This window comes from Vanacampus margaritifer, chromosome 1, assembly GCF_051991255.1.
Source record: "Vanacampus margaritifer isolate UIUO_Vmar chromosome 1, RoL_Vmar_1.0, whole genome shotgun sequence".
Lineage (NCBI taxonomy): Eukaryota > Metazoa > Chordata > Actinopteri > Syngnathiformes > Syngnathidae > Vanacampus > Vanacampus margaritifer.
Window position 1 is genome coordinate 61,516,383 of NC_135432.1, and position 19,858 is coordinate 61,536,240.

General features: G+C 42.4%; 2 protein-coding genes and 1 long non-coding RNA gene across 6 annotated transcripts; 1 reads left to right on the plus strand and 2 right to left on the minus strand.

Moving 5' to 3' along the window:
- Positions 1–203: 203 nt before the first annotated feature.
- Positions 204–12,323, plus strand: ptpn21 (protein tyrosine phosphatase non-receptor type 21). Of its 4 annotated transcripts, none has more exons than XM_077559889.1 (19): positions 204–383; positions 614–783; positions 1,326–1,423; positions 2,335–2,402; positions 2,512–2,582; positions 2,857–2,944; positions 3,027–3,115; positions 3,304–3,391; positions 3,604–3,683; positions 3,782–3,889; positions 4,617–4,677; positions 4,961–5,045; positions 5,114–6,621; positions 7,271–7,411; positions 9,112–9,330; positions 10,446–10,574; positions 10,702–10,936; positions 11,014–11,174; positions 11,496–12,323. In XM_077559889.1, exons 1-19 carry the CDS (start codon positions 204–206, stop codon positions 11,622–11,624), a joined length of 3,708 nt encoding a protein of 1,235 aa, XP_077416015.1. In that variant the 3' UTR covers positions 11,625–12,323. The 4 variants fall into 4 exon arrangements, with proteins under 4 accessions (XP_077416015.1, XP_077416022.1, XP_077416031.1 ...); XM_077559896.1 differs by having other exon boundaries at positions 4,964–5,045; XM_077559905.1 differs by lacking the exon at positions 3,782–3,889.
- Positions 242–9,243, minus strand: LOC144045178 (uncharacterized). The gene is made up of 5 exons (XR_013291527.1): positions 9,096–9,243; positions 8,737–8,775; positions 2,160–2,228; positions 638–741; positions 242–368 (listed from the first exon to the last, which is right to left on the minus strand). It is a non-coding gene; the product is annotated as an uncharacterized LOC144045178 (long non-coding RNA).
- On the minus strand, positions 11,933–18,966 carry fam98b (family with sequence similarity 98 member B). The gene is made up of 8 exons (XM_077559924.1): positions 18,752–18,966; positions 18,483–18,631; positions 18,201–18,308; positions 17,142–17,317; positions 16,964–17,044; positions 16,008–16,124; positions 14,470–14,637; positions 11,933–13,763 (listed from the first exon to the last, which is right to left on the minus strand). The coding sequence occupies exons 1-8, from the start codon at positions 18,787–18,789 to the stop codon at positions 13,509–13,511; spliced, it is 1,092 nt and encodes a 363-aa protein (XP_077416050.1). The 5' UTR covers positions 18,790–18,966; the 3' UTR covers positions 11,933–13,508.
- Positions 18,967–19,858: the final 892 nt, after the last annotated feature.

Here is a 19,858-nt window from a genome sequence, read left to right on the forward strand (position 1 = left end):
GAAGGTGACCATTAGAGAAGTTTTGCGCAATGATAATCACCCAAAAAAAATCATTACCCACTAATAGTATACCTTGTCACCTTTTCAGGTCTGCCTGACAATGAGCCCCATGATTTACATCATTCATAAGGTCTTATTAGAAGGAACAGCGAGGCGAGTCATTTGCGAGGACTAGACACCAAGGATCTGCACCGGCGTGAATCATGCCCTTGCCTTTCGGCTTGAAGATCAAGCGCACCAGAAGGTACAACGTTTCCAGCAAGAGCTGCCTGGTCACTCGCATCCAGCAGCTCAATGGCGAGTTTGTGGAGTTCACACTGTCAGTGGAGAGCACGGGACAGGAATGTTTGGAGGCAGTCGCCCAGAGACTGGAGTTAAGAGAGGTATGTTAGCAATAGACAGCTTTGCTTGTTCTTTTCCCATATTAGGTTTGTTATGCAAAAGGAAAGAAAATGACAAGGATTGAATTGTTGAACAGGAGGTTAGGTAACATTTGCTATTACTGAATTAAATTTGCACCATATAAAGCAATAGCTGTATCATACCTATAGAGTAGAACCTGCTTAGTCTTATGTGTACCGGTAATATGATGTTTGTGCTTTCTCCACACTAGATAACATTCTTCAGTCTCTGGTACCTGAACAAGCAGAGCCAGCAGAGATGGATCGACCTGGAGAAGCCGCTGAAGAAGCAGCTGGACAAGTACGGCGTGGAGCCTACCGTCTACTTCGGAGTGGTGTTCTACATCCCCGGTGTTGCCCAATTGCAACAGGAGATCACAAGGTAACAAGGTTTTGTTTTGTTTAGATCAAACGAAAAAAGAAAAAAGAAAAAAAAAGATGACTTGTTCAAAGAAATTGCCTGAATGCTGAGAAACGCCACTAGATAATATAGTGGAACCAGTAAAGGTCAAAGAAACAATATTGTGGCTAGCGCTAGCGGCTAATGTTAGTGGTCAACACCATTCCATTGCATCTTTAATTTGTTCACATTTTGTGGTACAACTATACATCATCACTGTATGTATATCATAGCATAGCCTGCATATCAAGTAAATGCCCCACATAGTGGCTGAAAGCAACAAAGGCGACTGTATCAAGCAGTCTGGCTAGATGTTTAGTCAGTGCTATGATCTTTCTGCAATGCCATGACAAGTTTAATTTTTCTGTCATCGTTAAAGTCACATTTAGTGTAAATTCATGCTGTTGACTGTTAGCATTTTTTTGTATAATTGGATTTGGACAATTTCATACGATAATTCTCTCTTTTTATTTTTGACTATTTGTCCATTTGCTGTAGTAAAATGACCGCATTTGTTCTGACAGATATCAGTATTATCTACAGTTGAAGAAGGACGTGCTGGAGGGCCGCATCTCATGCACTTTAGAACAAGCCATCCGCCTGGCTAGCCTAGCCGTACAAGGTAACATGAATGTTTTACATGCGTCTGCTATTTTGGAACTTATTCATCACCTGCTGTCTCAGACACAGTAATTGCTGGCACGGCAAATAGCGATTATCCATAAGACGCAATGTGAACAACAGCCTCGCAAGTAGTTCCCCGTATCGTGGCCTTTGATGTCGGTTAGCTCTGTTGCAGAGAGGAGCTGGCGTTTAAAACAACTACCTCAAATACGCATACTTTCCACTTTCTGGACTGAGCCCATTTGCACTCATGTTGCTAACGAAAAAAGCAGCACCAGCAGATACACATAAACCTACATTTCTCCATAAAAGTTGAGTATAGTATAATGGTAATATTGTTCAATAATGTAGTGAAAATGTTTTCTAAATCATATTCTCAAAACAGACGCAGACTTGTAAATGTGTGAATCTGAGTTCCAGTACCATGCGTCTAACGCGCTGACATCCTACCAACCTTTTGGCCAGCCAGAAGAATCTCAAACACTGCTAGCAAAGTTATATTGGGCTCTACCGCTTGTGTGCCTGCAAGTTAGCGTAGCAGAATCTCTGAGATCTATTTTGTGCCTCAAAGGCCTGCACCATTTGCATATTTCTGTTAGCTTCCACCCCAGCCTTAAAAAAAAAAAAAAAAAAGTCAATTTGTATAAATAAAATAAAAGGTGCAAGTCTCATGGAGGCGCTGGAGTGAAGGGTGTGTTTTCGAACATTGCTGATGCCGAGGATAGTGAACTTACTTGCGAGTGTTGCCAGCAGTCAGGCTGGAGCTTCTGGGGTTGTGTTGACACCGTTTGACACGTTTACGTCTGAAAGAAAAATACAATTACTATACCCCATTCTTAAATGCAAGTTTTACCTCTCACATTTGACAGAATGGACTTCTCTTGACGCATCTTTTCCTCCTTTTCACAGCCGACTTTGGAGACTTCAATCGCTACGATTCCCAGGAGTTTCTCCAGAAGTTTGCGCTGTTCCCTATTGTAAGCAGTTTCCCCGTTATCTGCTGCACCCAGATGAAGAAACGGTATCTTGCCCGTTGGTGGCATTTTCTGTAGTCACTTTTGCATCATTGGGGTTTGATCCTTGCAGGACTGGATCCAGGATGAGCGGGTGCTGGAGGAGGCCACTCAGAAAGTGGCCCTTCTCTATCAGTCTTACAGGTGAGCGCCATTAGCGTACTGTCAGTAGTCCCCGTTCTCCTCGTTTGAATGAATGGCTTACAACAAACCGCAAAGTGCTCTCTCCTCCCGTCAAGAATGTAAACAGGAAGGTTTGGTTTATGGACTACTGTGTGGGAGAAAATATGCTAATAAACACAACAGTGATGGTAATCCAACCACAACAGAGTTCTCTTGCAAGATGACCGAGACCGCCTCTTGGCCCTCATTTGAGCCGTGGGAATACGTTGAATTTATTGACTCGTATCGTTCTCAGGGGTTTGTCGTCTCCGGAGGCCGAGATGCTGTACATGCAAGAGGTTGAGAAAATGGAGGGCTACGGCCACGAGGGCTATCAAGCCAAGGTGGGTTCTGGTTAGCCTCCAATGCGCTATGAAATGTCAACCCTTTATAAAAGGAGTGACTTTTCTCATGTTGTGTAAACAGGACAACACGGGCACGGACGTGACGTTGGGCTCCTGCCTCGATGGCATTTTTGTCAAACACAAAAATGGCAGGCCTCTTCATTTATTCAGGTAATCCAAGCGGTTCTTAAAAGGAACTGAGTCAGGAAGACGGACAGCTCCATAAACATTGTCTCACTCTTGTACCTAACATGAATAAGTAGAATTGCTCTCCCATGTGTGTCGTCGGTTGTGAGCATTTTGCTGCGACTGCCATGACATCATGCGTTCTCTTCTTTTTGCTTGAATTGGCTGCGCAGGTGGAATGAAATTAACAACATGAGTCACAACAGGTCTTTCTTTGCCTTGGAGTTGCTCAACAGAGAGGAGAGTGTCCAATTCCAGACAGTAAGTCTCTCTCCCTGCACCTTCTCGACATTGCGCTCTCTTTTCGGAATTCGGTTCAGCCAGTCAGAACAATGTGCCTGTGTTGTTGTCTGGCCATTAAAGTCACATCGCGTCAGCTGAAAGTCTGTGTGCAGGAATGCGTTCTCAGCTGCAAGCTTCTCACCGGCTTTCTCTTTTTCACTTCCTTTTTTTTTTTTTTTTTTGTGCCACAGGAAGACATGGAAACTTCCAAATACGTGTGTCGCATGTGTCTGGCCAGACTCAAGTTTTATAAGCTCAACAAGAGCAGCCTGTAAGTTTCACACGTCTAGCCCACTTCCTGCCTCTTTTGTCGCTTGTCTGGCGAGCGCCACTCCTGACTTGTGGAAGACTCACTTCTGACCTCCTCAGGGAGGAGTGCGACCCCATGCCTCCTGAGGGCTCCCAGAAGTCCCTCCTCACTCTAGCCTTTCCTCGTTTTCCAATGCTCTCTCGTCCCTCTCTGCCTTCAAATAAGGGGTGAGCAGCGCAGTTAGCCAAGTTGCACGTTTCAAATACAAGTACAACAACCACACGGAAGATAACTGTAGGAATACGTTACTGACTTTATGAAGTTAGTCAATTCTCACGCAGTATACTGAGAGCTGTTTTTAATGTTTTTGTTTGTATTTAACGCTCCCTCACCGCCCCACTTTATTTCTACATTAACGATCATTTGGATCTTGGAATTGTCTCCAATTCAGAGATTCTTATAGTTCCTAAAAACGTTGGGGCGGCGTGGCTCAGTGGTAGAGTGGTCGTCTTCAAACCCAGAGGTTGTGGGTTTGATCCCATGCCCCTGTGACTACGTCGAAGTATCTTTGAGCAAGATACCGAACCCCCAGTCGCTCCTAATGCTGCATCAGTAGTCGAATGTAAAGCGCCTTGCAAGGTGGAAAAGCGCTATATAGATGAAGTACTGTTTACCATTTATTTGGTAGATGCGTTGAATCTAAAATTGGACTCTCAAAACACAATTTTTTGCCAATGACAGCTATCAAAGATGTATGGCCCGGCAGTGCATGAGATAAAAAATAGTTTTCCTCCTTGTGGCAATTTTACTGAGTTGTGGCTTGTGATGAGTTGACTTTTTTGTGTTCACTCCTAAAATCGGGACTGCATGTTTGTGTTCTAGTGAAAATATATTACATGCGTTTAAGTAATGTTATTTTTTGGTGGTTGGTTGACTGGCTTGTTTTCTCACCAGACAAACGCAGTCCACAGTCATCAACCCAGTCAGACGCAGATCGTCAACAAGATTGTCCCTGGTGAGTTCAATGCTCGTTCTTGGTATTTAACTGTTAGTTCTCACCAAGCAATTTGATTGGACAAGAGTAATTCCATGAGTGCAGTTATGCAGTACATCAACATTCTGACTTTAAACTTTACACATCATTCTGCTTCATGTGTTTTAACCTGTTAATTGGCCTGCATCAACGGTTAGTGGTTATCTAACATTACTGCATTGGCCATGCCAAATAATTTGATCACTTGTTGTATAAACATCACAAGAGTACTAAGTCATTCTATTTTTTTCTTCTTTCTGAACAGCAGCCAAAGCCTCAGGGCTACATGATGCCCCCGCCACCAATGCACTACAACGGCCACTTTACGGAGCCTTACACCTCATCGCAAGGTAACGTTCAACTTGTTGCGTCGGTATCGATCAACGGAGCTCATCCTGGGCTTGTTGCTCTGTCATAGACAACCTGTATATGAACAGCCAGAATGGTTACTACTACCACTCCCAGACCAGCCTGGACTGCCCACCAATGGAGTACAGCAGCGGCGGGCGCTTGCGTAACGGCAGCGTGTACAGCGCCCACAGCACCAGCTCCCTGACCAACCCCCAGCACTACCTCCAGCCCTCACCCATGTCCTCGAACCCTTCGATCACCAGCGACATCACCCGGCCTGACTACGTGCCCTCGCACCGGCACAGCGCCCTCATCCCGCCTTCCTACCGCGCCACTCCAGACTACGAGACGGTGATGCGGCAGAAGAACCGAGGCGGCGGGGGGATGCTTTTGTCCCAGGAGCACCGGCAAAGCCACTCCATGAGGAACCTGAACATCGGGAACTCGTACGCTTACAGCAGGCCAGACCCTCTTGTTTACAGTCAGCCCGAGATCCGAGGAGAGCACGGCGGCGCCGCCCAGCACCACCACCACTATCCCTTCCACATGGGCTCCAGCTTCCACAGCCCGTCGCCGTACCACCCTTACCCCATTGAGAGAAGACCCGTGGTGGGAGCGGTCAGCGTCCCAGAGCTCACCAACGTCCAGCTACAGCAAGCCCAAGAGTATCCGGCCCCCAACATCATGAGGACGCAGGTGTACAGACCGCCGCCGCCGTACCCGTACGCTCACCCCCGGCCCGCCAACAGCACGCCGGACCTGTCGCGCCACTTCTACGTCAGCAGCAGCAACCCAGACCTGATAATCACACGTCGCGTGCACCACTCGGTCCAAACGTTCCAGGAGGACAGCTTGCCCGTGGCTCACTCTCTGCAAGAGGTTTCCGAGCCCCTTTTGAGCGGACCCATGCACAGACACCCTTACCACGCCCAGAAGCGCAACTCTATCGAGATAGCCGGACTGGCACAGAGCCTCGAGGGGATGCGGCTAAAAGAGCGACACATGTCCTCTTCGGCGGTCGAAGCTGCTACTCCTCCTCCGGCCCCGCGTGGAGGTCGTTTGCAAGGTTCCCAGCTCAATGTGTTTTTGGAGCGTGCCAAGACAGAAGACAGGAGTGAGACCAAAGAAGATGCGCCGTACGGGCACAAGAAATCCCTCTCTGACGCCACCATGCTGGTGCACAGCAGTGGCGATGAGGAGGAGTTTGAGGACGACGCAGGGCGCCACACGCCGCTCTCTCATGACGCGGTAGCCGGCATCCTCCCAGAGGAGTCTCCGCATCACGTCTTCACGGCTCCTCAACAACAGACACCCCTTGAGCCCCCGCCTGCTTATCCCATCGGCTCGTCCCTGGAGCCCTCGCTAGCCGCCGCCCTCACTTACAAGGCTCATCCTCTGATCCACGAGACGGAGCCTCTGTACTTGCGCGAGGTGCGGCAAGCCAGAATTATGCCCTCTGTGTCCGAGGGAGACCTGAGCGGCGATGCCAAGCACAAGTCCAAGAAGGACTTCAAGAAGAGGCCCGTATCTGATGTGCCTCATTCCAAGAAGACCATCGAAGGTTTGCCTCCTCCGGTGAGTCATTTTTTAACATTTTACATTAAGCCCCTTTCAAACAGGTTTTTCTAGGTCACTGCCCTGTGTGTTTGTTATTAGATAGTTTCATAGTATTCCTATGCAACTATGCATTGTGTACAGCTAAAAATGTTAAGACTTCTGCATTTTTCTTGACCTCGTTCAATTTTTCTTGACCTCACCTTGGAATGAATATTCAGTAAACCGACACATTTGAGCTATTATTGCAACCCAATGACAAGTGGCCTTTTTTTGCAGGTTATTCCTCTAGTACCCACCCACTTTACTAGCTAGTTTCATATGTCTTAAAGAGCTACAAACAAAAGTACAAGCACCTTGTTTTTGTCCCCCCCCCCTTCTCATTCTTCCATATAAGCTCATTTTCTGTCACTGGCCCTTCCACATGGGCACATTCAACCTCAATAGGCCTTAAGCATTGTATCCGTGTGACAATCAGCTGCTGTGGTATGAGACTCGATTCTGAAAGATGTACGTCAGGAAACTGGCTGGGTAACATTTCACGAGGCTCCCAGCGGGGACTTTTGTTGTCTCCACCCTCAAAGCCAACTATTGTCGCTGGCTGTGAGAATCATACAGGCAAGTCATCCTCACCATTTCCCTGCGTGTGTTCTTCTCGCCACCACGCCAGGGCATGAAAAAGAGCGTGCGGTCGGATGTGAGGAAGATGGGGCCCCTGAAGGTGGCACATCTCAACGGCCTGTCAATGTCCCGGCACCCGATGCAGAGCGAAGTCAAGGGTCAACCCGAGCGAGACTCCAATGACGAGAGGGTAAGAATGAATTATAACACTTGAAATGTGAGTGAAGCGAAAGTGAAATTTAGCCGCCATTTGACTTGTTTCTAGCTAAACTTTTTCACCTAGATTAGCTTTAAACTGTGCAAAACAATTCATAATAAAGTCACTGTGGGGTGTGCGCATCTTGTGGTGGAAAGCGGGTTCATTCCAGCGATATACCCGAACGTGGATGAGTGTGTACAGTGTACACTATGTGAATAGTTAGTCAGCCATCAAATCAAAGTTCAGCAATGAAGCCCATCTCAGTAATTTAGCAACACCTTTGTCCTTAGTTTGCTGTCGGCCTCTCTTTCACTCAGTCACGCACGGCAACAAACCATGATTGTTTGTCCCGTAGAGAACGTCTCACCAGGCTAGCTAGCAAGCTAGCTAACTACTTTAGCTACAGGACGCACCTAATCCCTAACAATGCCAAACACCATTAAGACAAAATAACCAAGCCAGAACCTGTTTGGTAACAATGCAGAGCAGGATCCTGGTTAAAGTAAGCCATTTTAAACTTCAAAAGAAGAACTTTTAGAAGTTGAAAGTAACGTTGATGGCTGCCGCTTTGCTTTCCAAGTTATTAAAAAAATGGAAATATGAGGCTTTGTGAAGCGCTTTGGGTGCCCACTGGTGGTGAAGATAAAGCGCTATGTACCATTTTGATCAAATTGAATTTTTCATCTGTTGGACAATGACATGTTTTTTCAAAATGTGTAAAAGATACAAATCAATTTGGAACTCGTGACGTCACAATGAATAGTAAATCAGGACTTTGGGAGCAAGCCCGAGCTGTAATTTATACACAAGGCTATCTGCCGTGCTTCTCGAGGCAAAGAATAGTGGGTAAAAACCTGATCAAATCTCAGCATAAAAGAATAAAACATTAAAATTACAAACCAGAAATGATCAAGTTTAAAAAAGTGCCCAAGTCCGGTCCTCGAGAGCCCCTATCCAGCCTGTGTTTCATGTTTCTCTCAACACACCTGATTCATGATCAGGATCGGTATTAGGCTTCTGCAAAGCTCGCTGATGAGCTGATCATTGGCTGTAGCTGCGCTGAAGGAGGGACACGTGGAAAACAGGCCAGATAGGGGGCTCAGGAGGAGCAGACTTGGGCACCTCTGTCTTAAACTATTTATGAGAAAGAGGCAGGGAACAAAGTTCTGGCCAGATTGAAATATGCTGACAGTCTTGAACAGACTTTAGGTGATTTAGAAAGTTGGTTCCAGAGTTGTAACAGTGAAGTAGGCTGACTACACTGGCTATTGTTAGTAACTGTAACAGCAAAGAAGCAGAAACATTTTCACTTTTACCTTTTGGTGTGTTCAAGAACCACCAACACAGCAGCACATCTGAAATGCAGACAAAAAAACCCCAATGTCAAATTATTGAATTCAACCTAACAACACAATGCCAAGATTTCACATCATGTCCGGCCTATGTGCGAATGCACTGCCCGATCGGTCCCAAGTCTACCGGTAGTCTTTTTGGAGAACTTTAAATTGCTGGACTTGACTTTGAAGGTTCCACTGTGCTATTTTACTATGTCAAGTGTGTTCAGAGCGTGCTTAGATATTGCTTTTGGATCGTTGACAACAGCAGGTTATGCTTTTCAGTTACAATAACTTTGACACAGCATACTGGGGAGAGAAAAGAAAACAATCAACGCTACCTGTTATGTCATTCAGTGCAAAGTCCTGGAGCGGCACATGGAGATGGGCGAGCTGCTGAAAGAGTACGAGAGCATCCCCAAGTCTCGCCCGGCGGCCGAGTGCACAGTCGCCCAGATGGCCGAGAGCGCAGACAAGAACCGCTTCCAGGACGTGCTGCCCTACGATGACACTCGTGTGGAGCTGGTGCCCACCAAAGAGAACAACACCGGATACATCAACGCGTCACACATTAAAGTAAGCGCTCGCACTTTATAACCACATACAAAATATGAATGAAAGGTTTGATTGACATTTTGACCATGATCCTCAAAAACTGAGGCTAGATACTAACTACAGATTTTGAAAATTCAGCACCTGAAGTCAGTTTTACATCGACATGAAGTTTGGTAGGCATTTCCATGCCTAAATCCACACAAAAAAAAAAGACTTAGGAAGTCCTGCCTGAAAAGACACCATTTTGGTTTTGTGACCTCATTGGCAGCGTTTCCAGGTGTTGAAAGGTGGAACAGAAGAGATTTTGGAAACTCATCATATGAAGTCAGTTTGACTTAGCAACATGAAATTTGGTCCAACAATAGTGAGTGGAATAACGAAGGACGTCAGCCATTTTGGTTTTAATCTGTCTTTTATTTTTGTGTGTGTGTGTGTGTGTGTGGGGGGGGGGGGGTACTCTTTATTCTCATGAACTTGCCCTCGACATTTTTGTCTGATTGCTACCAAACTTGAGTCATGCACAGTAGACCAAATAGTGATGCTAAATTGTGTAACATTTACATTTGTCATTGCGCGTGGGCGGAACTTGATGACTTCTTAACTCTTTGACTGCCAGACGTTTTCAGAAAAGGGATGCCGTGGGTGCCAGCCGATTTAAGCATTTTTGACTGATCTTTCAAGGTCCACAGAAAATTATGTGTTTGGACTATGGAAACACACATACTACCAAATGAAAGATTGGACTCTCATCTTTCATCAGAAAAAAAAGTTTGTTTCTACCTTATTCCGTTCTTCAGTAATCAACAATAGAAAATGGTTAGTTTCACCTCTGTTTTAAAAAAACGTCTTTTAACGTCTTTGGCACTCCTCCATAGGATTTTACTAAACGTTATTTAACGTTTTTGGCAGTCAAAGAGTTAAAAAAACTCTTGCGTCTGATGGGGTGGCCGGTGAGTGTTTATCTGTGAGAACAAATGGCACAAGCGTCCAGAAAAATGTGCGGCATGCTGCGTCGCAAGCGAGTGACGGGAGGCTTGTGGTGTGACAGGTTTTACTGTAGCTTGTGTTTTTTTTGTGTGTGTGTTTTTTTTTAAATGCTTTCTTAAAGAGGAAGTGTTTGTTTTTTGTCTCGGCAGATCAACGTAGGAGGACACGAGTGGAACTACATCGCCAGCCAGGGGCCTCTTTCCAGCACATGCCAGGACTTCTGGCAGATGGTGTGGGAGCAAAGTGTCGCCATCATTGCCATGGTTACCGCCGAAGAGGTGCGTTGAATGTTTTAGGAGGCCCTTTCCCAGTCTAAAATTTGTGAACGAGAACAATGAAATATGATGTGACGTTTCATACTCACTCAGCATTGTGTTGAAAGCGATTGTCTGGCCTGTCGTGCAGGAGAGCGGGCGAGAGAAGAGCTTCCGCTACTGGCCTCGCCTCGGCTCGCGGCACAACACGGTGACGTACGGCCGCTTCAAGATCACCACACGCTTCCGCACCGAGTCGGGCTGCTACGCCACCACGGGCCTGAAGATTAAACACCTGGTGACGGGCCAGGAGAGGACCGTGTGGCACCTGCAGTACACGGACTGGCCGGACCACGGCTGTCCTGACGATTTTAAAGGCTTCCTCAGTGAGTCGGGGGCGTTTTTTTTTTTCTTCTATCGTGGTTACTTTTTGAAGCTTAATGTTTGTGTTGCGTGTCTGCAGCCTACCTGGAGGAGATCCAGTCGGTGCGGAGGCACACCAACAGCATCAGTGAGCCAAAGAACAGCAACCTGCCCGTCCTGGTGCATTGCAGCGCCGGAGTGGGGCGCAGTGGCGTGGTTATTCTATCCGAAATCATGATCGCTTGCTTGGAACACAACGAGGTAAATATCTGTTCTGTCAAGACAAATAATTTTAACGTTGGTCCTTGGCACCAAGATGGCGCCAAAGCTCTCACTAAGAGAAAAGTAGGACTACGTTCCTATTTAGAAATGGCTTTGGCGCCCTCTGGTGGCATTTCAGGAAGAGCACAAAAATGCAAAAAAAGGTGACTTTGCGAGTACTGAACCATAAATAGCGGGACAAACACTGTATGCTAACCTCTATAGCATGTTATTTAGCTTGGGGGTAAGGTTTTGCATTGAGTAGCCAGACTATTTCCTGTGTCTCCAATAATTTCCTGTTTAATGGCTACCGTCCCACAGATGCTAGACATTAAGACTGTGCTGATGAAGCTGCGCCAGCAGAGGATGATGATGGTCCAGACCTTGTCCCAGTATACCTTCATCTACAAGGTGCTAGTCCAGTACCTCGGCAACTCCCGCCTCATCTGAGGATGCCAAAAATATGCTACGTGCTACGTGCTACTTCTAGGCTGACCCCACAACTCTTCGAAACAGTATTATAGTGGGTTTTTTTTTTTGCATTGCTGACTGCTGGATAAAATAGTTTCATCTGTGCTGCTCGAGCTGCATCAAAACTATTTCAACCAACGTGACTTGTTGACAAAGCAAGCAGAAGGTGACAAATAAAGTAAGAACAGCAGCATGAAAGGATTTTTTTTTTTTACTTGAAAGTTTTGTTTTTGTTTTATTTAAACATTTGATCAAGTGCCTCCAGACTGTATTTTTTGTTTATTAAGAAGACAAAGGAAAGTTTGATTGCAGTGAGAAAGTGTGAGTGATGTTTGTGTGTGCTCAACTGCAAAATAGAGGTCAGTTACAAGCACAAGGCGCATGCATGCACGAAGACGCTGTGTGTGTCTTCAAGTCCTTAACAATGAGTTTCAAAGTTTCTGATTCTTTTCAAACACTGATGGAGTCTTAGTGCAAAACAAAGTGATTTTTGTGGCCGTTTTGTCCATGTCTTTGTTGATAATGTACACAATGTAAAATTTGTTATGCGTGTTGTTTACTGTACAAACTGTATAAAGTCTATGATGCAAAAACAAAAATGGTGTGCCTTTGAAACACTGTAAGAGCATCAAAAAATGTGACTAGAATAAATATCTTTAAAATGTTCATAAATTGTGACCAGGCAGTGATTATTCACTCAATAGCAGTCAGATGTGGTGAGATCATTTATTTGTCCTTGCACATTTTCGGAATAGTAACTACTACTTTTAGAGCAGCGGTCACAAACCTTTTAGAAACTCAGCTACTTCTTGGGTACTAAAAGGGCTACCAGTTTGATACACACTACTGAAATAACAAATTTGCTCTAATTATTTTAATGATATACAATTATAAGAAGACACTTATGTTGATCTCTCACAAAAATGAGGAAGCAAATACCATGCAACATTTTATTTCTATAAATTGATGCTAGTGGTTACATTTTGAAATGATCGCTTTTACAACATTCTAGGGAAATCACAATATCCAAACACTGATGATCCTTAGGGGCTAGGTTGTTGACCTCTGAATCTGACTTAGAGAAACACATGTAAAACAATGAACCAGTAAAGGCATGTAAACATATACATACCATCCTGAACTGTGGAGTGACTTCATCTACATCACTGCTAGACTAAAGAACTTGTCTCCACATAACATAAAATCACTAATACTGCACAGGTTCCTGTGAACACTGCTGCTTTGGTTAGCAACATAGTATATTTTTCATGAGTGAGGCAAATGCCACTGAAGTATCGTGCAGTGATCAGCAGCGGTTGCCCTTCAGCAACAAGTACGACTGCGATTCAAAATTTGAGTCGCAGGTGAAGCGCATTGCAGATATGATGGCCACTACATGTTTTTTCGCAAGATCTTCCGCAACAAAAATTATGTTTTCGGGTCCGAAGCCAGATCTAGCCTGGTGTCGCCAACTGTACCAAATGATACATTTCATAAATATTGTCGTTCAATAAAAATACGAGGCATCTCAAAATATTTCTCAATAAGAACACCAGGGGTCACATTTGTGCAGCCGACCTAAAGTGGATGCACCGCTGGGTGGTCGTCATGGTGTCTGCGTCGGGATGGGCTCTATTTGAGGGGTAGTTTTCTTTCATAAAGTGGTGGTATAATAATCATACTTTTCCATGAGTACAAGTTGAGAAAAGAAGATACTCATTGTACAATGAGAGGTTATTGAGGTTGACGTTTGCTGATTAAAAAAAAAAATGTCTTCAACTGCATAGTCTATTACAGACCGAGCTTTTTCCGTTTCATTCAAAAGTTTTGACGGGTCATTAAAAAGAATACGAAAACATAAAGTCAGTACTGGTACCGTCCTCGCTTTCCACCGTGTCCATCGTGGTTGTGTCTCCCACCACGCCAACCTCCTCCTCCGCCTCCTCCTCCCCGCCATCCTCCTCCTCCAGCACCTCCTCCTCCTCGCCATCCACCTCCTCCTCCTCGCCATCCTCCACCTCCTCCATCTTTCCTTTTCTGCCAAGGGGGCATCTCAGGAAGCGGGGCTTCTATCTCTGACGGGCGTCCACCTCGGTCAGGGACTCTTCCCATTTGGATCTGATAAACATGCGCAAGGTACAAATGTGAGTTTTATTGAGATGTAGGCACTTTTATTATGGTTGTTTTTTTTTTTTTTACATTTACAAATGTGTACGTTACTTAAAAATATATATATATAAAAAAAAATTAAATGCGGGTTCTTGTGTGCACCTTGTTAACTGTGGAATAGAATTTTCATAAAATTAAAAAAAATAATAAATTAAAAACAATTAAAATAAACAAGACCTCCTGTAGTGTGCCTTTTGGTTTTGCGATTAAAAAGGAAAAAATACAATCAAATTTAGCCTTAATGATTGTGCAAAATGTGTTTTAAAAAATTCATCCATAAATGTAACTTGTTGACTTTAAAGAATAAATACATACTTGTAATATGGAGGAAAAAAGTGCAACTGGTTCACCTGGTATAGTCTTTTTTAAATATTAAATTATTTTATGAAATTAAAGAAAAAAGAAAATAAAAATGTATTAAATTAAGAACTATCAGGGAAGAACATTGAGTGCAGTATTTGAAAAATAAACATTCTAAATATAAAAATAAACAACTTTATTTGACCTTCCTTGAAATGCATTGCACGTGTTCTACTGCTTCATGTTTATATATTCTTTTCCCCAACTTGCTTTTTCCTGATTAAGGAGCTGAAAGGCTAATCTGAAAACAAATGTTTGATCCCTGGAAGAAGAGACGGCGGTGCCGCGCTCGTACCTTGTTGACGGCGCAGGCGGTGTACTCCCTGCTGGCGCCGCTGCTGGTCTTGACCACGTTGCAGATGTCCTCTCTGGCAGCCAGCAGGGCGGCGCCGTCCACTGTGGCTTCGGCCCTCAGCGCGTGTCTCTTGGGCTGGTACGCGTGAGCCATTCTGTCCACCTTCGCCTGAATACAGAAAAAAATAAAAATATAAAAGACAAATGTAAAATTTAAGTACAAAATACATACACGTTTTTTTCAATAAATAAATAAAATCATTAAATGAAACAAATTAGTGGACGCTCTCAAGTTTACTTTTGTTTAAGTAGTTTGGATGCTACACTATGGAATGTTGCAGTAAGGTCCAGTTCCTCTTCTATAAAAAAAACTAAATATCAAAAACAAAATTACAAAAATAGGCTATAAAAATACAAAATAAATAAAAGTTAAGTAAATTTAAAAAATGAGTGGACCCCATCTATTCAGGATTAACGTGTGAGCCCTGCAACAAATAGCGAAAATCTGCTAGTAATTAAGAAAAGGTTTCTAATTGATTATAAATGCCACATGAGGGCAGCACGGCTATGACCTGACTACTGTATATGAGAAACTCATCCCTCAAAAAAAAACAACAACTGTGAAATGGCGAACGGGTAACTGTGAATATTCGGAGGTTTATTGTAGGAAAATAAAATGTTTGCCAGGCTGGGGTGATTCTTGTATCTGCGTGTACCTCTTTGGTCGCTACACTATTGCTACGCTGCAATAAGATCCACTTTGTGCTCTATGGTTGCCATCACTCTTTGCCATCAGTGGTAACCTTCTGTGGTGACATCACAAAAAAAAAAATGCCAGAGAAAAAGCAAAACGTGTGTTGTTAATCCTATACATACGTAGACAAAAGTGTTGGTACTTCTCTGTCATGGAAAGAAAATGAAATTCAGTAATAATGATTTACTTCAAATTGAATGTGGCAGAGCACAAACGTACTAAAAATGATATCATTATTACATTCGGCACACGACTTCAACCTGCGCTGGGTGCAAAGTAGGAATAATATGGATTTGATATTTGACACATTAAAATTCAGATAAATTATTAATTGGCCGATTAATAGTAAAAAAATAAAAAAACTTTTTTGAAACCTTAACACTCACAACAATAACGATAAAGCAGAAGAATATTTGACAATACTTTGTACTACAGTTTTAGTTTAACTTTAATACAGAGAAAAATCTACAAAAATCTCCCAATTTTTTTGTGCTTTAAAAATGATTTAATTAAATTAATCGGACCCTAGTGCAAAGAAATTTCAGGGCTATCAAGGCATTCTTAAGTGTTGCGATATGTCAGGAAAAAAACAAGCATGACCAAGGGGAAAAACACAAAGAAAAAAAACCCTAGTGGTCTTTCATTAACAGAGGGGTACCAACAATTTTGATTCTCAATGAACTAGTATCTGGCATGATGACGCTTTTGAGATACTTTTTCCCAGTTCATGTTGGTTGAACTCTACGTTTTGGAGTTGGAGTAGTCTAGCTAACGGATGAACGTGCCTTGGCCCTGTCGGACCACCCGAACGACTGGATGGTGACATCCAGCCGCTTGATCAGCATCCTGCGCCGACACTCGTACTCTGATGACATGATCGCGTTCATGCTGAGGAGCTTCTCCTGTGGAAGGACACGCAAGTGGAAATCGTTATTCATACGGTACCATACAATATTTATATCAATGATTCCCAACCACTATGTTGTGGTACCCCTTAGGTAAGAGATGGAGAAAAATAAATGTTTTTTATAGCTTTTACGGAACTTTAATTTTAAATAATACAAACACATTTAAACATATATTTCGAGAAAATGAGTAGTGGTTAACACAAATGCAGTGTAATGATCTGTCTCCATTTTCACAGTAAACAAATCCCAGTTGTTGCAAATTCTTCTTTCACATTTACCATGTCATACATTTTAGTATACCACCACCTAGTGGTCGAAAGTGAAGTTACACCCAAAATAAACGAGAAGTTAGACAAAATAGTTATAACTGTAATGTAAAACATAAATATTGGATGCCTTCTATACATGTTGCGAGGCGTCAACATATCACCATCTAGCTGAATCCTCGTATCACCAAAACCTACTTTTGAGGGAAGAAAATTTTACATATTTCTTACCAAACACCTCATGATTTTATTATTCCTTACACTGCCATCATATAATGGTCCTCAAATTAAGGTTAAATCGCTAGCTTAATTCACAAAAAAATATATACTACTGAAATGTATCTAACTTAAATATTTTCAGTCATTTCTGTCTTAAGAACATACAGACCTTTAACCCTGTGGTGACGTAATGCCACGAGGCTCACGTAAAAGTCAGGAATATGTTAGTTATGCAACACTTCTGTGACGGACACTTTTGATTGGTGAATAATTTATAAAACTAAAAGACCACATGGAAAATAAATAACCATTGTCCAAATGTGATATTCAATCATCATCATCACATACCCACTGTTCACTGCTAAGCGCTTTCTTCAAAGCAGGCATTCCCACTGTGCCATCAGGGGACTTCTCAACAAGTGTGTCCACCTGTAGTGACACATTCCACCTCACTTTCAGGACTTTTTATTTTATTTTATTTTATTACAATTTCAAACACAGCATACAGGACATAAGTGAACCTCACCTTGTTTTGGATGAGCGAGAGGACCTCAGCAGCATCCTGTCCCTTACGCAGCGAAACGTTCAGGGTCTGGGAGATATCTCGCAACTCCCGAGATGGCGAGCCCGCGTTTCGTCCCCGAACGCCGCCTCGCCTGATGACGGCAATCTGCGCCGCCTGAAGCTCGGAGCTTAAAAACACTATAGGAGAAACAACACACAGCACAAGATTGGCTAAAACACAGCGGTACAAAAAATAAAAGTTTCCACGGGAAATTATTTATAATAATTAACTTAAAAAATTAATTAAATATAAATAAATACATAATAAAATAAATAATTAAAATCCTTCCAAATGTTCCAATGATCAAAATGCGGTTGTCATAAAACCTTTATTAATGCTGGACTAACTTCTTTTTTTTTTTTTACAAACTGTACCAATGGGCGCGTTGTGTTCACATTAGACGTCGTATTTGTTTTTGTAATGTAAACAGTACATAAAACGATCGGATTTAACAAAAAATCCGAATTGGGCATCACACCCTGCAGTATCTAAATTCAATACCGAGGATCAAATGACAAACACAAATTATTATCATCATTAATATTATGTTTTTGAATTTTCATTTTATCATTTACAATAAATCGATTCACCAATTATTCAATAGGATATAAATAAAAATACATTAAAAAATACTATTTGTCATATATGTTAAAACCGTCTTTATAACCTGTCCTGACAGTAAAATATTAAAATTATCTTTTAAAAAAATCACCCCCCTCCGGCCCAATCTTGCGCCTCAAATTGTATTTTAATTAGAATTCTAAAACACAAAGAAAATGCTGGTTGGACTATACATAGCCATATTGTACTGAGCAGCCAAGAATCAAGACATGGACTTATCAACTGCTTTCCTCTCTCTATATTTATATTGTTGAACACACTTATGCTCTTTGCATCACTAGAAAAGAAATTCACAGAAACAAGCCAAAGAAAAAGGAAAACACTAGCGTGGCAGGAATCCTTCTCGCATCCACGCCTTTAGAGGCTTCCACTGCATGTTGACGTTTAGCAGTGACTTACAGACAAATTTGAGATGGTCTTTCGTGTTTCCATTCACTGACACTTCATACGGGCAGCAAAGCTCCTTCAGTAAGCCCCTCATGTCCACCTCCAGGCTGTCCATGTCCTCTGTGGAGACACACGGCTTTAATAAAGAAATACATTTAAATGCAATGGTGGGGAAGAAAACCAAGAGGTATATTCGTATTAAAACGCTATGTTTTCTTGACTTCATTTTAAGTGTTCGAATGTTATGTACATACATAATCATACATAAACTAAGTTGATTCATTTTAGGTTCACCTGGACCGGTAGTGATGCTCTCCTCCAAATCACACAGCGGCTTCAAACGGGACACCAACCACCGGCACAAGTCCACATACTCAGCCGACGACAGGCCACCCTGCGCGGCTTGGAGCAACGCCGCCTCCTCCGTCAGGGGACCTTCATAACTGAGCGGGAGAAATAATTTAACTCGACATTTTTGAGCCGAATTATAGTCGACGTTAACATGGCGGGAGACCGAAAATGTAAAGCTAAGCGTTAGCATGCTAGCTGGGTTGTTAACTCACCCGAGTTGCTCCAAAGAGTCCAAAATGTCACACTCCATCGCGTCCTCTATGGTTTGGCCATCATAACATGACAACGTTTAAGCATGAGAGTGAGTTTAAGAGGTGGAAATAAGAGTACATTTGTTGTAATTCCATTCATTCCAAACAACACGGCGGGCTTGTAGGCATGTTGTTCCAGTTGTGTTCTCGTACCGATCGGAAACCGGAACTTCCGATCCGAACAATGGTTCCGCCTACTACTCAAGCCGCATGTCGACATTTTAGTTAACTTTTGGTTTATCGGTCGATATTTAATATCTCCTGGAGGCAGTGAAAAAAATAAATTGTTGTAAAAATATAACATATTTACAATGTCTTCTTCTGTAAAGCATTCTTTCATTATCAGCTACATGCACTTGTGAAATGATATACACTTATACTACAAAACAAACAGAATATGTATACTAATATTTTACAGGTTAATTTAAATTATCTTCAAATTAATTCCCATCATTTAAAACGTTTTGTCAAATTTGCTAATTTAGTAAAGACAGTATTTATTTTAAAATTAATGTAAAGTTAAATCTTTAATTGTTTATATCATGCATGTAATGGTAGTTGCTATTTCATGATATCAAGGAGCATAAGTCTCATTCATATTTTTTGTGATATTGGATATTGTGTGTCTTAAATTAATTAACTCAAACAAAAAAACATACACAGACAGGTTAAAACTCACAATTTTATTATGATAATGTTATTTGATATGTCAAATTACAAGTGTATGATGTAACATAAAAACAGTTACAAACATATGTATGCATATTTACATTATATATTTATGAAAAGTAACAAGCTACATCTGTATAAAGAAAATACAACTATGCCATGGGAGTTATTGGGACTATAAATTTTACATCATATACTTGGTATTCTCAAATCAACAAAATAATAGAAACCGATAGAACCAGAACAGACAGATGTTAAACTGATGGAGACTAAGATGGACATGAGGCACTTCTTTTGTCGGCGTTGTTTTTGAGGTCGTCAGGATGGCACTAAGGAACTTAAATTAACAAAAAATAATATGCGCAAGAAGGGGAAAGGGGAAACAAAATGAACAGGCAG

What these genes read in the sequence shown, in the direction of transcription:
- ptpn21 (XM_077559889.1), top strand. Translation starts at nt 204, where the DNA reads ATGCCCTTGCCTTTCGGCTTGAAGATCAAGCGCACCAGAAGGTACAAC. An exon ending in CCATGGTTACCGCCGAAGAG is followed by an intron (nt 10,575 to 10,701) that starts GTGCGTTGAATG and finishes CCTGTCGTGCAG; the next exon opens with GAGAGCGGGCGAGAGAAGAG. An exon ending in CGATTTTAAAGGCTTCCTCA is followed by an intron (nt 10,937 to 11,013) that starts GTGAGTCGGGGG and finishes GCGTGTCTGCAG; the next exon opens with CCTACCTGGAGGAGATCCAG.
- fam98b (XM_077559924.1), bottom strand. Translation starts at nt 18,789, where the DNA reads ATGGAGTGTGACATTTTGGACTCTTTGGAGCAACTCGG. An exon ending in GACTCTTTGGAGCAACTCGG is followed by an intron (nt 18,632 to 18,751) that starts GTGAGTTAACAA and finishes TCTCCCGCTCAG; the next exon opens with TTATGAAGGTCCCCTGACGG. An exon ending in TCTCGCTCATCCAAAACAAG is followed by an intron (nt 17,045 to 17,141) that starts GTGAGGTTCACT and finishes GTGTCACTACAG; the next exon opens with GTGGACACACTTGTTGAGAA.